The sequence below is a fragment of the Hipposideros armiger genome, unplaced genomic scaffold (assembly GCF_001890085.2).
Source record: "Hipposideros armiger isolate ML-2016 unplaced genomic scaffold, ASM189008v1 scaffold_15, whole genome shotgun sequence".
In the NCBI taxonomy this organism is placed as follows: domain Eukaryota; kingdom Metazoa; phylum Chordata; class Mammalia; order Chiroptera; family Hipposideridae; genus Hipposideros; species Hipposideros armiger.
Window position 1 is genome coordinate 2181497 of NW_017731365.1, and position 16841 is coordinate 2198337.

Below are 16841 nucleotides of genomic sequence, written 5' to 3' on the forward strand. Positions count from 1 at the left end.
GGCTCAAGCTCAGTAGACCCCTGTGTGCTCCTGTGGCCTCTAATGCACATTTACAAACAATCTTTTTTTTTTTTTTTTTAGCTGAGCCATCCTGCTACCTGTTGGCAGCTCAGTGGCTGCTCAGCTCGGGCTGGACTCGAACCGCTGTTGCTCAGAGCTCAAACTCTTGAGCGAGCTCTTAACCAACTGAGCCACTCGGCCGGCCCTTCTAATGCACATTTATATCGTGACCGCCTCACCCCCAGCAGACTGTGGGTGCCATGGCAGCAAGGACTGCTGATCCGGTGCTGCTGGCCTTGGGGGTAGAACAGAGTATGTCTCCTTGTAGGGCTGTGATTCTGGCAATTTCTTTTTTTTTTTTTAAAGATTTTTATTGGGTAATTGGGGGGTTGGGAACAGTACTGGGAAATTAGGGGAAGGGGAACAGACAAGTTGCTGTCGTTTTGTTCTTCAATCTAGTTGTGGAGGACGCTGCTTCACTGGCCCAAGTTGGCACCATCATTGCGCTCTTCCCTGGCGAGGCAGATCAGTCGCCGGCTTCTGGACGGCCGCTCACTGCGGCTGCTGGCCGCTCACGCTGGCTGCTGGCTACACACGGTAGCCCATGGCAACCCACTGCCACAGGGACTGCAGCCTACGCCGTCGCCAGCGACTCACGGCAGCCCAGCTCCAGGTTGAGCTGTTGTTCAGCATCTTAGCTGTAGAGGGCAGTGTCACTGGCCCTCATATGTGGGATCCGAACCGGGGCCCTCTGGCATCCCAAGCGAGTTCTTAACCATCGCGCCACTCGGCCGGCCCGATTCTGGCAATTTCTGTTTCAGCTCTCAGTGGTTTCTGATTGCTTTTCTTTGCATTGTTTTGTCACGAAGGGGAAAGGAAAAGGTGGTTGCAATGGAAGAGATTGGCGGTGGGGGCAGGATTGTCTCTGGCCACAGAGGACACTGGGGGACTTCAGCCAGTGCCTTGATTGTCCATGAGGCAGGAGCAGGCAGGGCCTGGGGGAGCACAAGGCATGGAGACCAAAGCGAGAAGGCTGCTTAGGACCAAAATATGCTAGAAGTGACCTAGGACTGGGGACTCTGTGTCCTTGAGTCAGGACATTTCCAGCCACCCTGAAACGTGAGCATGAGATGCCGTTCTCAGAAGCAAATCAGCGTCAAGGTCTTTTCAGCCCCACTGGGTCATAAATCTGTCTCTCTGTTTACGAGGAGCCTTCCGTGTGCAAGGCTGCTTGCAAGGCACTGGGAGGCTGAGGTGACAGGTGCAGAGAGCTGTGATCCAGGCTAGACTGTGCGGAGACATCAGTGCTGAGGGAGGTGTTACCTACAGTCCCTTAGACATCTGTAGGAGAAGGTGACATTTGAGCTGAACATGGAAGGGTAGGTAAGCTTTGGATAGCTGGGAAGGGAAGGAAATGCATTTCAGTGGGGAAGCCCAGCACCTACCAGGAATGGTAGAGGTGGTTTGGCCAGAGTTCAGAGAGCATGGAGCTGTACCTGCAAAGCACAGGTGCCCTGGACATGGGGAGGCATTGCAAGGCTTTGAGCTGGGGAATGAATTGACCAGGGTTGCAGTTTAAGAAGGCAAATATGGCAGTGGTGTAGAGGATGAGTTGGAAGGGAGGGGATTGAAGGTGGAAAACCATTACAGTGAATGAATCAGGAATCAGGAATCCATGCACATGGTTATCAGGGCTTCCTAAGCCAAGGAGTGGCAAAAAGAATGAATGGTGAGGCAGAGTGACCTCTGGTGAACTCCACAAGGACAGGTGCCATGAGGACAGGTGTCTAGCCCAGAGCCAGGCACATAGTATGTTTTTAAGACAATACATTAGAAGATACTATGAAGGAAGAACAACCTAGGGGGCCTGAGGTTAGGAGCCTGGGAACCTTGAAGAGAAGGGGGTACCCAGGAAGAGGAGCAGGTTGGGTCAATATGTTGAATGACTTGGAAGCACGGTCACATCAGCCCTGGCACTCGGGCATGGGAACCTGGCGGGCTGGCTGTCTCCATACCTTCTGGGGATGGTGGGGTTAAGGTCTTTCTGCTCTGGACCTGCCACCCCATGTTCTGAAGGATTCCAGCCTCTGGCCACCATTTCTACCTACCTAGAAATCATGCCCAAGGAAACCCACCACCACCACTGTCTCCTGTTAGTCATAATAGCTGTTTATTGAACACTTTCTGTGTTCTTAGTGCTTTTCATTTGACCTTACAACATTCTGTGAGTTTATCATCTCAGGTTTTTAGTTAAGGAAACTGAAATTCACATACCTGGTAAGTCACAGGGCTGGCATTTGAACCGCAGGTGGCTGACCCTGGAGCTCTCGTTCTTAACCTGTGCGGCACTACCATCCATGTGAGGATGAGCCAGCCCACTTTTCACGGAGGGAAGGAGTCGTGTGGAGGCCCCAGGTGCTTCTGGCATATACTTAGGGGTTGAAGGACAACCTCCATGTAACATTCAAGGATTGAAAGGGACTTTGGAAATATCTGGTTCATTTTACAGGGGAGGAATTGGGGCTCAGAGCATTGACAAGTATGCTCTGAGTGGCGTGGCTGATGGCTTTATTTATCTATTTATTTATTTTTAAAGCAAGGATAAGTTTATTCAAGCAGAGAAGAGGCAAGAAGCAGGCTACTCCATGGATAGAGCAGCCCTCTTGCTGATGGCATTTTAATGACTTCCCATCGTGTGATGTGCCAGCGTGGGTGGTCAAGTGCCCGGGGGAGCTGGATTATCTTAGGCAGGTGGACACCTCACCTGCCCTGTCCTCCCCCAGCCATACTGAACTGAAATGACCTTCCTTAGCCTTGGCCTCACTCTCCTCCCTTCTCATCCTCCCCCTAGATTGACAAGTATCTCTATGCCATGCGGCTCTCTGATGAAACTCTGATAGATATCATGACTCGTTTCAAGAAGGAGATGAAGAATGGTCTTTCCCGGGATTTTAATCCGACAGCCACAATCAAGATGTTGCCAACGTTTGTAAGGTCCATTCCTGATGGTTCAGGTGAGTCTCTCATCCAGAGATTGGCTCCAAGAGCTGAATACTCTGTGAAAATGTCCTTCTAACTTTAATTAATTGGTTCCTCACTCTCCTTACAATCACTCACTCATCCACTCATTTATTCATTTACCATTTCATCCATCTGTTCTCTCATCCATCCTCCATCCGTCCACCCATCCATCCATCCAACATAGGTCTACTGAGTATCTACCGTGTGTCAGGCACTAGCGATACCAAGGATGGACCAGGCTGACCTGCCCTCACTGGCCTTACTGCCTAGTGGCTTGTGATAAGAAAGGGTAATATTTATGGATTACAGATGCTGCGTAAGATCTTAACCAATGCTTATGTCTCTGGAACATGAAAGGTGCAGAACAAATGAAGAGTTCACTTTAGGAGAATCTCTCCATCAGGGTATCAAGGCCTCCCTTCAAATAAGTAGCAATCTTAGTGACCTGGTGGGTCGCAGACTCGGAGGGGAGATTTAAGTCCCCATCTGAGCAAATTTCACAGATACTAAATCAAGGTATCCCCCAACGTGGAGAAATAGCGAGGGGAAGTAAAATAAAGGAAAAAAATGATCCTGTCGGTGTGGATCTGTGTGGCTCATGCCCCACAGAGGGGAGTTGGGGAGCTCAGCACCTGCACTTGACAGAGTGCAGAGTGGAGGCTGAGAGGGCGCAGCCTAGTCTGCTCGGTGGACTCGCAGTTAGTAGTTTGCAGGGGTGGGTGCTGTGCCTGCCCCAGCGTGGGCAGGAATCCTACTCTGCGCTGTGTTCTGAGCTCTAGGGATTCACCTGTTGCATGCGAGAGGGAGAGAAGGAAGTCAAGCTTGTCTGGGGGTTGTGCGTACATGCCCTGAGATGAGGCCCTCACTCACTCCAGCTATTTCCTTCCGGCTCTGGAGGCTCGTTTCAAGCCGTGACTTGGGGATCTGGTATGTAGCCTGCAGAATGGATGTCAGGAAAACTGCAACCGTTGCAGCTGATGTGCATGAAAGATGCGCCAGTGCACGGCCTGTGGGAGCAGACTGGCCTCAGTGGGGAGGTCCTGCTGGGCCTGCAGCTGGTCTTTGGAAGTCCCGAGTGAGATCTAGACACGTGGGCTCTGTCTGCTCTGTGGCCACCGGTGGGCTCTGCTTCATGTGTACACACTGGCATTTGTATCTCTGATGGTTCTTGATTATTTAAAATCTACTCCACCTTGGGGCCGGCCGAGTGGCTCAGTTGGTTAAGAGCTCGCTCAAGAGTTTGAGCTCTGAGCAACAGTGGTTTAATGCCTGGCCTGAGCTGAGCTGCCAACAGGTAGCAGGATGGCTCAGCTAAAAACAAACAAACAAACAAACAAATAAAATCTACTCCACCTCCATCCTTTTGTTTTCCTTGAGGTCTTGGTTACCAGCAGTTTTTTTTTAAAATAACTGCCAAAGAGATTCTGCCCATCAGAGTGTGGTGTGCCCTGGGTTTTTGTTCTGATGTGTCTGGCTTTGTAGTTCACGTCCGCTTTTTCCCAGCCCTGGATGAAACTCACATCCAGGAGCATTTGAACCCTTCCAGAATCAGCGGTTCTGTAGGAGAGGCGTGCCTGCTGCCAGCTGAGAGAAGAGGAAGGGGAGGGGAGGTAGGTGGGATAGCCCCCAGGGCCCCTGCTCTGGCTTTGTTTGGGAGAGTTCACAAGGATACCTGATATCTGCAGGGCGCCTGATCCTGTGTGACTGGCCCTGGGCTATCCCAAAAGAAGGTGCTTTCCCTTTCAGCCTGACCCTGACCTCCAGCCAGCATCCCTTCCCAGGACCGGATTTCAGCAGGGGGTGCTCTCCCTCACTCTTTCCCTAACCATTTCCAGGTTGAGGGTCTCAAAGTGTGATCCAAGTACACTAGTAATCTAGCCATTTGCCGCCATCAGCTACTCTTCAGAACAAAGCTCAGAATTTAGACTCATCTGGGAAAAAAACCTGCAGCCCTCCCTTAGAGATTCATTACAGACATCAAGTACTATAGGCCCTGACTGTCCTGCAGGAAAGAAACCTGTTTACCCCGGCTCACCTGCCTTTTCCTCAGACCTGTTTGATCTTTTCCCCTACATCTCATCTATTTTGAGATACTTTTTTTATATGAATGTCTCTGAAATCAGCAGGGCATTGTACAGTAATCATATCTTTATTACTGACAACGTTATTTTCTTTCTTCATATGACATAAAATAATGATGTGTCTCACGTTCACTGGTGCCTTAGTGGGGTGACAGAAGTGGGACTAGGCCACACTGGGGATCCCTGTCCCAGGGATTGTGGACTGGGAGCCAGCAGCCTGGGCCTCATGCCTCCTTTTGAGCCTCTCTCTTCTCCAGTGTGGATGGGATCTCTCAGGAACACAGAGTGGTGTTGAGAGCAGGAGGCGGAGGGGGAGGGCAAGCGGGAGGAGGAACGAAGCCCTGAAGTACAAGGACCACCTTCCTCTGCAGAGGGCCTGGGTCCGCCCGCCTGCACTCAGCACCCTTCCTTGCCCCCGCCACCCCACCTCAGCCCTCTCCCAACACCCCTCACTGTTTCTTCCACCCTATGTTAGTTTCCAAGGCTGCTGTGACAAGTACCACAAACTGGGTGGCTTTAAACAAGAATAGACTGTGTTGCAATTCTGGGACCTACAAGTCCAAACTCAAGGTGTCAGTAGCTCCCTCTGAGACTCTGGATAGAGCCCTTCCTTGCCGCCTCCACCTTCTGGTGGTGGCTTTCAATCCTTGGTGTTTCTTTCTTTCTTTTTTTTTTTTTTTAAGATTTTTATTGGGGAATTGGGGGAAGGGGAACAGACAAGTTGCTGTCCTTTTGTTCTTTAGTCTAGCTGAGGAGGACGTTGCTTCACTGGCCCAAGTTGGCACCATCATTGCGCTCTTCCCAGGCGAGGCAGACCAGTCACTGGCTTTCTGGACGGCTGCTCACTGCGGCTGCTGGCCGCTCACGCTGGCTGCTGGCCACACACGGTAGCCCATGGCTACCCACTGCAGCAGGGGCTGCAGCCTATGCCGTCGCCGGCGCTGGCGACTCACAGCAGCCCAGCTCCAGGTTGAGCTGTTGTTCAGCATCTTAGCTATAGAGAGCAGTGTCACTGGCTCTCATATGTGGGATCCGAACCTGGGCCCTCTGGCATCCCAAGCCAGCTCTTAACCACCATGCCACTTGGCCGGCCCAGTCCTTGGTGTTTCTTGATTCACAGCTGCGTTACCCCAGCCTCAGGGCTTTGTTATCACGTGGTGTTGCTCTCCTTGTGTGTCTCCATCTTCACATGACATTTTCCTCTTATAAGGGTACCAATCAGATTAGGGCCCACACTAATGACCTCATCCTAATCTGCTTACATCTGCAAAGACCCTGTTTCCAAATAAGGTCACATTTACACGTACCAAGGGGTTAGGACGTCAGCATAAATCTTTTTGGGACACAGTGCAACCATAACACACCTATAGCCTTTCTTCCTATGCCTGTTCCTAGGAAGTATTCATTGGTGGGTTCAATTCAGGTGCCCCAGGGCCCACAACTCCTCTTGGAATGGCTTCTGCTGCCCCATACAGACACTATGCCAAGGCCTCAGATTCCTGGCCCCAGTCTAGTCCCTGCCACTTGGTGACAGAAGTGCCACCACCTTCATCTCCTCTTCATTACTCATCAACCAAGAACCAGGTCCCCTGGAGTAGTCAGAATGGCAGCCTCCTTCATGGTAAACCGTGGTGCTGTCCCCTTTTTGAAATGTTAATTACTGCTTCAACTATATAATTAGTCAGTGACAGAATTAGTGGTAATCCCAAACCACTTGAGGGATAATTGGACTCACCTCAGTGGAGAGATGCCCCTTACGTGGTGATGTGACTTCCAAATCAAAGGGAAAAAACAAGCCTTTACTTTCCTGCTGACCTTGACCTTGGTGGACTGGACTCAGATTTTGAAACTACTGATTTTTCATACATTTATTTGCCCATTTTTATTAATTTTTTCCTCTTTGGACATTTTTTTTTATGGGCAGTGGTTTTTCTTTAATTGCTCTTCAGTAATCTATACATTATTATTTTTTAAACCCTAAAGTGGCTTTTCACTGCTGAATATTCTTTTTGAAGTAGGAAAGGTATGAATTATAAATAAAAGAAGGAAGATCTTGAAGCCTTTTTACTCTGGTGACTTGGCTGAACAGACGTCTCTTTTCAAAGTTGACCAGCCACTGGGAATAGCTGTCCCTCTGTGTCCAGCCTCCCTCATAAGACCCACATCGCTTTGTGTCTCATTTGTAAAACCTCCCCTTTTTTCTCCTCTTCTCATTTATCACTAAAAATATTGTAAATACCCATTAGATTATAAGCTTTTGAGGACACATTGAGTTGAATATTTCCTTGTTCCTAGCACGCTCTTTACCCAAAGGGTAAGTTAAAGAATATTGGATTTGTGGTCACAGTTAATTTTTTGGGCCTCAAATATACACAGTACTTTCCAACTAAAGGCAGGAAAACATTTCCTTGCTTTTCCCACAGCATTTGGGCTGGTCACTTACCATTCTTTGTCTCGGTTTCCTTATGTGGGGAGATGTTTGGAGTGTCTCAAAATTCTATCTTTGTCATCTCCTGAATGTCTAGCGTTCTAGTTGGGTTTTGATGAAGGTGTAGAACGCTCATCAGGTAGCTGCACTGCAGACAGGAGGGAAAGCCTCTGTATCGCATGTGCAGAATTAATCATTGAGAAGGGCAGCGGTAGGCATTTCATGAAAGTGGGTTTTGTTTGCCCTGTATTCCAGCACAGGCCTGGACTCAAGAGAGACACCTGTCCCAGTGTTTGTTTTCCATTATCTGCTGGTAATAATGGCTGTCATTAGAAAGTGGAGAGTTGCCAGGGGCCCTTCAGATACTTTGTCTAATGAGCCTTCTCTAGAGGAGTGGTTCTCCTGGCTTCCGTGGAAATGGGAAGTGTGGGAAGACGTCACAAGTAGGAGGCGCCAGCAGGAAAAGGGAAGGTTGAGGCCAAAGATTTAAAGAGGAAGGTGGAGGGAAGCCCTCCGATGCAAAAAGAGGCTGAGGCTGACTTTGAAATTAAAAGGAAAAAAAATAAACGCCCAGAATAGTGGACTCATCTCTGGCTCTGCTGCTCATTATCTGTGTGACCTTGGAAAAGTCACATAACTTCTCTAAACCTCCATTTCCTCATCTGTAAAATGGGCAAGATAATCCTTGCCCTACCTGCCTCAGGCTGTCAAGTGGCTCAAAGGAAAGCACTTTGGAAACATAGGAGTCTTAGTGGGTCATTATGCTCTTCTTCACTATTGTAGTTTAATAGCTGACTTTGTAAGAACTCGTTGGGAAGGCCCCTCCCAGCTGATGGGCCTGTCAGAGGACCCCCACCATCAGGCTTAGGTGTGTAGGTCTAACCCTGGAGGAAAGATGTAGTTTCTCAGAATCCAGTCATCCTTGTGATGCTATAGGGGGGAGAGGCAGATAAAAAGGGGGAAGCAAAGGCAAGCTGTATCATCCCCACCCCAGTGCCCCACAAAATGCTGATGATCCCACAGACAGCAGCTCTGGTGCCTCTGCAGTGGGCTGACTAGACATCCCAGCTCTGAATCAGGGAACACACCTTACGTAAAAGGGAATGATAGACCCTCTTTGTTATGAGGGCAAGTAGGTATTTGGGGAACTCATTCCCTAGTAAAGAATATTGGACTCGGGCACCTTCTGGTTGTAGCTGAAAGAACCCTTAATTCCAATTTGTATATAAAAGAGGGACAATTCTAGATTCATAAAACTAGGAAATCTAGTTGTAAGTTGGCTTCTGTTTCCAGGGACTCGCCTGTCTCTTATTCTTTCAGTCTTTGTGTCGGCTTCTTCCGTAGGCCACCTCTTCCTTATGGTGGCAGAGACAGCCCTGGCAGCCCTAGCTGACACCTCACCACAGCGCTGGTGATCCTAGTGATGGTCTTGGAGCGGGCGATGATTGGCTGACGTGGGTCATGTGCCCATCCTGAACCAATCATTGTGGCCAAGTGGGTGACTCTGAAGGCTCCTGGATCACACATTGGTCCCCTGGAGCTAGAGCAGGGGGTCAGCCCCACCCCCAACCTCAGATATAAAGCCAACAGCGTTTACCAGATATTTTGTTGCCTTTACCAGAAGTCATTCCTTGGTGTCCTTTGCATGGCAGAGAATAGGACTGAACAGACCATGTATCTGACCCAGGCAGCTCTTACTGAACCAACAGCAGACACCTGCTGTGTGCAACTCAGTACTAGGGGAGGGTGGTAAGCATGTTCAATTACCTTTACTTTCAAGTTGCATATCATCCCCACTGAGGACAACGAGACATATATCCATAAAAAATAATGAGCATCACAGTATTTGCAAGAAAAGGTAGGGCCACAGGTGTGGCGATGAGCAAGTCATTTACTGGTTTCGTTGGAGTTTCCTAATCCATAAACTGAGAAGGTGAGTTAATATTTGTCCCATGTTTCCTGAGCTGCACGTGTGATTTATAGACGAGGTGCGAATTGCCATTTTTATTAGCGATCACAAACACACCCTGGAACCAGGGTCACTGCTCAGGGAGGGATCAGGAGCTGCACTGGGCTTGACAATGACCCCTTGTAAATTGCCTTCAGGGAAAGACCCCCTTTACACCATCAATTCCCACTTCTAGGTGTATGAGGTGTTCAGTATCTAGCATTGTGCAATCCCTGACAGCTCAAGGGCATCTTTTCTAGTCACCTTCTCTGACCCTGACTTCCTGGGACCCTGTTGACCTGTGCTTGTTTAAAAAAAAGAAAGGAGCAGTGGAGAGCTGGGGTGGACAGATTATAGCAGGAGGCTGGGATGGGGCAAGGGTCTTTGCAGAGCTGCAGAAGTGGGGGCCAGCCCCACTCACCCTAAGGCCAGGTTCTTCCCAGATCACAGGCAGCTGAGGCCATTTCTCTTATCCTGCTTGAAACACTACAGGCATGGGTCCTGCAAAGGTGCTGCCTGAAACCTGACCCCTTCCTGCAAGAGGTGCTGAAAGCTCTTACCTGCTCAGTGTAGACATTGACACCAATAAGCAGGAATTCCCCTGCCATCACCTGAACTTGAGCACAAGAACCTGCTTTTACTTAGACCTTTGATTCAACTAAAAGTGAGATTTTGACCAGGCTATGCCACTTTTCAAAAAGTTATGAGGAAAGCCAGTGTAAAACATGAAATGAATAAATGTTTATTTAAACATTAAAACAGTAAATTAAAGTATTGAAACAAAAAGTACCCATAATTTTATCCTAGCACAGTGTTCACTTTCGTGCCTATTATTTCCTTATGCATAAGCGGTTTATAGTTGTTTAACAGACTGAGTTTTCATTATCTTCACTAAAGAACACAGCAAAACCAAAAGTTGCAGGGAGTCATGGATATTGAAGATGCCCCCCAAAAGGAATGTAGCCAGGCTTGATGTGCTGAAGTCTCCCTCTGAGGCCATCCTTGGGATCCTTGTCCTCAAGGTCTGTCTAGGAGGCAGCTTTAGCTAATGGTTATGAATTTGGGCTTTGGATTCAAATTCTGGTTCTGCTGCTTCCTGGTTGTGTGCTTGGCTAAGTCACCTAACCTTCCCAGCCTTTATTTGTACATCTGTAGAATGGGGATCGTAATAGTACCTACTTCATAGGGTTGAGAGAGTTAAAAGGAAAGTGAAGCTTATGAAGCACTTAGTGACTGGAATATAGAAAGGTTCCGTGAATGTTAGCTGGTGGTAAAATAATGTGCTTTTGCTATTCTAGTAGTTTATCCTCCTGCGAGGAGCCACCTCCTATGGAATTCAGTGTTTTAACCCGGCAGTAGTGTTTCCCACGAAACTGTAACACTGGCCTCCTAGCATTCTCCCTTGGTCTCTTTCCTTTAGACCATAGAAGCAATTTAAAACCAGTGGCATCCTGTAGTGTATCCATACAATGGAATACAATTCAGTCATAACAAGGGATGAGATACTGATCAATGCTACAACATAGATGAACCTTGAAAATATTATTGTAGGCGAAAGAAACCAGACCCAACGGACAACATACTGTATGAGCCTATTGATATGAAATGCCCAGAAAAGGGAAATCTATAGAGACAGACAGTAGATTCGTGGTTGTTGTTGGATAACAAGGGTTGGGAGGAAATTGGGAGTAACTGCAGATAGGTACGTATGGGATTTCTTTTAGGGGTGACAAAAATTTTCTAAAATTAGTGGTGATGGTTGCACAACTCTGTAAATATACTAAAATGTACTAAACTGTATACTTTAAAATGGGTGAATTGTATGATATGTGAATTATTTCTCAGTAAAGCTGTTATTTAAAAAAACCAACCAATCAACCTACCAACCAGTGGCATAACTGCTTCATGCTTAATGAACCTTTAGCAGAGGTGCCATAATTGAGAGAATGAGTGAATGAATGGGCCACCAATCTCTGTGATCAAGCAGCTACAAAGCATTTATTGAGCTGTTCTGGGTGTCAGAGACAGATGCAAAGAGCCCTAAGTTGTGGTCCTTCCCTCAAGGAACTTGAGAGACGATAAGAACAGTGATAGTCAGCTAAGAACAGTGATAGTCGGTGTAAGAGTTCTTTGGTTTGTTTATTCATTCCTTTACACCCTTGTTAGTTCAACTATTTGTTGAGCTCTTACTGTATGTCAAACCCTATTCTAAGTTCCAGAAACAGAGCAGAGTGTCAGAGCTTACAGCTTAGTGGAATCAAATACAAAGATGTATTAGCTTTATAAAAGAGAATGTTTTATTTTATTTTTTTTAAAAAGACAACCATTACTTTAACAAATAAAAAAGCTCAAGAGACCCAGAAGAGCCAAAACAATCTTGTAAAAGAACAAAGTTGTAAAACTTTCTCTTCCCAGTTTCAAAATTTACTACAAAGTCAAGGTGGTGCTAGCACAAGGAAAGACATATAAATCAGTGGATCAGAATCCGAGAGTGCAGCATGTCAATTATATTTCAGTAAGACGGAGGGAAGAAAGAATTGAGAGTTCAGAAGTAAATCCACACATTTATGGTCACTTGATTTTTGATAAGGGTGCCAGACTATTTAGTGAGGGAAAAAATAGCCTTTGCAGCAAATGATGCTGAGATAAATAGATGTCCACACGCAAAAGAATGAAGAAGTTGGACCTTTACCTCATAAAATAAACAGATTGAAGTGAATCAGATTCCTAAATGTAAGAGCTAAAACTATAAGACTCTGAGAAGGAAACGTAGGTGTGAATCTTTGTGGATTTGGCAATGGATCTTAGATAATGGATCTTAGACACCAAAAACACAAACAACAAAAGAAAAGAGATAAATTATACTTCATCAGAATAAAAACTCTTATTCTTTAAAAGTCACCATCAAGAAAGTGAAAAGACAACCCATAGAATGAGAGACAATATTGGCAAGTCATCTATCTGATAGGGACTTGTACTTAGAACATAAAAAACTCTTACAACTCAACACTAAAAAGACAAATAACCCAATTTTTAAAATGAGCCAGGGCCTTTTCGGCCGGGACCACCATCTTCCAGGAATTCATCAAGATGACCAACACACAGGGAAAGAGGAAAGACACCCGCTCTATGTTCTCTCGGCCTTTTAGAAAACATGGAGCTGTTCCTTTGGCCACATACATGCGAATCTACAAGAAAGGTGATATTGCAGACAGCAAAGGAATGGCACTGTTCAAAAAGGAATGCCCCACACATGTTACCATGGCAAAACTGGAAGGGTCTACAGTGTTACTCAGCACGCAGTTGGCATTGTCGTAAACAAACAAGTTAAGGGCAAGATGCTTGCCAAGAGAATTAATGTTCGTATTGAGCATATTAACCACTCTAAGAGCCGAGACAGCTTCCTGAAACAGGTGAAGGAAAATGATCAGAAAAAGAAGGAAGCCAAAGAGAAGGGTACTTGGGTTCAGCTGAAACGCCAGCCTGTCCCACCCAGACAAGCACACTCTGTGAGAACCAATGGAAAGGAGCCTGAGCTGCTGGAACCCATTCCCTATGAATTCACGGCATAAATGTAAAAAGAAAAGATCTCTATTGTTAATATTTCTCTTCATTGAGAAGCGTGGTGTCCCCTCCCCCAAAGAAATATTCAAAGAAAAAAAAATAAATAAAAGAATAAAAAAATAAAATAAAATGAGCCAGGAATCTGAATAATAGACATTTCTTCAAAGAATGTATGCAAATGACCAATAAGCACATGACTAATGCTCATTGTCATTAGTCATCAGAGAAATACAAATCCAAATTAAAAAGATGGGTAATATCAAGTGTTGAGGACATGAAAAAATCGGAACCTTCATGTATTACTGGTGAGAATGTAAAATGATGCAGCTACTTTGGAAAATAGTGACAGTTCCTCAAGAAGTTAAACATGGGTTACCATTTCACATAGCAGTTCTACTTCTAGTTATATACCCAAGGGAAATAAAAACAAATGTCCACACAAAAACGTGTGCACAACTATTCAAGCAGCATTGATCATAATAGCCAAAAGGTGGAAACAACCCAAATGTCATCAACAGACGAGCAGGTAAATGAAATGAGGTATGTCCATATAGTGGAATATTATTTGGCCACACAAAAAATAAAGTACTGATCCATGCTATGACACGATGAACCTTAAGAATACTTTGCTAAGTGTCAGAAACCGGTCGTAAAAGGGCGCATACTGTATGATTCCATTTATATGAAATGTCCAGAATAGGCAAATGTGTGGAGAGAGAGTTGAATAATGGTTGCTTAGGGCTGTGGGGGTGAGGGACTTGAGAGGTGATAGTTAAAGAGTACAGGATTTCTTTTTGAGGTGATGTAAATGTTCTAAAACTGGTTGTGGTGATAGCTGCATAACTGAATATACTAAACCCATTGAATTGTATGCTTTAAGCGTTTTGTGGATTGTATCTCAGTGATGCTGTTACCAAAAAATACATAATAATGAAGACGCTTCCCTAGGAAAATGAGACGTCCCAAACAGACTTGTATTTACTGTTATAGGATTGAGGGCTTAGTGGACCACTGGGGCTCAGGATGGGAGGGGTGGCTGTCACCCCTGGTGTGATGCGCATTGGGACAGTGGGAATGTCACTTTAGCATCAGAAGTAAAATGGACAGATTTTAACTGGTATTGTGGGAACATGTGTGAGGGTAACTAATGAGAAGTAGGATAATGTTTGGTGGTAACCTAATGGTTTGGTGCCCATGGCCTCCACCCTTGGTGCTATGTGTTGGTCTCGGCATACAGTGCCATCACCTGTCCTGCTGAGGCCCGCCTCAGTTACTGCACACATTAGTCCTGTCAGGTCGGTTTACTCTTATGTGACCAAGAGGGGCTTCTATTAAAAACATCCTCTGGGTGGAAACAACCCAAGTGTCCATCAGCGGATGAATGGATAAACAACATGTGACATGTACATACAATGGAATGTTATTCAGCCCCCAAAAGGAGTGGAATACTGACATATGCTACGACATGGATGAACCTTTGAGACTTTATACACAGTGAGCTAAGCTAGACACCAAAGGACATATAATTCCCCTTATATGAAATACCTGGAGTAGGCAAATTCAGAGAGACAGAAAGTAGAATAGTGGTTACCAGGGACTGGAGAGCCGGGAAATGGGGATCATTGCTTAATGATTATAGAGTTTCTGTTTGGGGTGATGAAAAGTTTTGGAAATAGATAGTGGTGATGATTGTAGAATATTGGTAGTGGACTTAGTGTCACTTAATTGTACACTTGAAAATGGCTACAATGGTAAATTTTATGTATATTTTACCACAATTAAAAGAAATAAATGAATAAATGAATGAATGAATGAATGAATGAATAAATAAATAAATAAATGGATTATGGGGTGATCTCAGAGGAAGGGTTTCTCTGAGTTGAAATGCTGTTTTTATTTTTAATTTATGGATAGCAGTGCCATTTTTGACAAAAGGTAAGAAAGTAGAGAAAGATGGGTGGGACTTTGTGCTTAAGTCAGTACTTCATTCCTGTGTCAGGAGTGAGGGTAGGGCTGCTTGAAGGTACCTGCCCCAGGACTCTAGGCTGGGAGCATGTGTGGGTGTTCCGGACAGGGAGGGCAGCAGTCAGATGAGGTTGGCATGACTCCTGCTTTCTGGCCGGAAGTGCTGTGTGGTGGGGGAGGCAGATGGCCAGACCCTGCCGAGAAGCGGCCAGGTGTGGAGTCTCCTTGTAACCCTTGAATCTGATGCCATGCCTGTTGTCTCCCTAAACAGAAAAGGGAGATTTCATTGCCCTGGATCTTGGTGGGTCTTCCTTTCGAATTCTGCGGGTCCAAGTGAATCATGAGAAGAACCAGAATGTTCTCATGGAGTCTGAGATGTATGACACCCCGGAGAACATCATGCACGGCAGTGGAAGCCAGGTGGGTCCCCGCGCCCTCCAGGAACCAGATCCCAAAGCACTGGTGTCCTGAGCCCTTGGACGGAGTCCATCATAGATGCATGTGGAGAGGGACTCCTAGGCGGAAGTGTGTGACCGCCTGAAGAGACCGCACTGCCTGGGGAAACTGGTGGCTGGGAGGGGGCTGCGGGGACTTTGCACAGGAGGAAGGTCGTGAAGAGGGAGGCCCAACAGCTCTGTTGGGTAAATGCATTCATTCCGCAAGGATCCTGGGGTTCATACCTCAGCATGGTTTAGCAGAGCCCTTGGGTGAAAACGCTCCTCCCAAGTCATTGGCCTCCTCACCCACTTCACCAAAGGTACAGGCCTTTTAGGGTGTAGGGCAGCAGGAATTTGAGTTTGCAGCCCTAAAGCTAATCAAGGGCTCCTGGCCACCTGATTTAATAGCCTCCTGTGAGTCCTTGGCACAGAAGGCAAAGAGAGCCATGCCTTGGTTGGGAAACGGTCCCCTCCCCTCTCACTTCGTATCCAAGCGCCACTCACTTTGGGGCACCCCCCTGGAAGGGCTGCCAGCCATTGCTAGCTGGGCGGCCATTGGCCATGCTCAGAAAGACCTCTCCACCCCTCTCCTGCTGGTCTGCTTGCGGTGAGTGGTGGGTCCCTAGCTCCCTGAAGACCCTGTGGACAGGGTTCAGGCAGCCCCCAGTCAGGTTTTCAGTCATTTCTGTGTCCTGTATGTCCCAACTCCTCAGGCTTCTGTAGAAGTTCTGGTTCCTCCAGTTTGAGCCGTGGCTGCTGTCCAGGATACGTATTCAGAGATCGCCAAATATTTGCTGTGGGGAGGGTGTGTTCATGGCAAGGTTCATGACTAAGGTGTCCAAAAAATCCATTCATCCTGGGCTAGACTTTGAAATGAGGCCCCACAGCCTTTTCCTCTTGACTCCACTTTGTTCCTATATTAATGTGGGTAGGACCTGGAGCAAGTGCTCTGCCTTTTCGAGAAAAGCGCTAATCCCGGCCTTTACCCTGCTTCTGGGAGTTTGATTCAGAGCTTTTCAAACCGTGTTACGGTGAGCCTTGAAGGTGACACCGTCATTAGAACAGATGAACCACTGTTCAGTCAGCCACTGAAATGGTTGTCTCTCTCATTGGATGTCGCTGCCTGGAGGTTCCCCTGCTTATCCCTCCATTACTGGGCTGCAGAAACTGGCCCATTCACCCAGTGCATGCATGGAGGCTGCCAGCTGGTAAGGCTCCGAATCCTGCCCAGTGTTTGCTGCCTTGTTTCTCCATACAGGCGGCCAGCAGCCTGGGGCTGGCCTCCTGCTCTTTCCATTTGGCAACAAGCACGGACCTGTCACATTCTGTTCTCCATGGTCCTTGGGTTGAGCCACCTCTGTCTGCTGCCTTCACCACTGGGACCATCCCCCTGAGCT

At 46.8% G+C, this 16841-nt stretch overlaps 1 protein-coding gene and 1 pseudogene across 2 annotated transcripts in view; both read left to right on the top strand.

Moving 5' to 3' along the window:
* HK1 (hexokinase 1) overlaps window positions 1-16841 on the top strand; it is a 65320-nt gene that overhangs the window by 16741 nt on the left and 31738 nt on the right. The window contains exons 1-3 of one of the 2 annotated variants that reach the window (XM_019625117.1): window positions 1253-1379; window positions 2852-3014; window positions 15279-15427. In XM_019625117.1, the coding sequence (XP_019480662.1) occupies window positions 2873-3014; window positions 15279-15427 (291 nt within the window). In that variant the 5' untranslated portion in view covers window positions 1253-1379; window positions 2852-2872. Of the gene's footprint in view, window positions 1-1252; window positions 1380-2851; window positions 3015-15278; window positions 15428-16841 lie in introns of those variants that run through there. The other variant, XM_019625110.1, reaches the window with a different exon arrangement.
* LOC109372176 (60S ribosomal protein L21 pseudogene) lies at window positions 12427-13091 on the top strand (annotated as a pseudogene).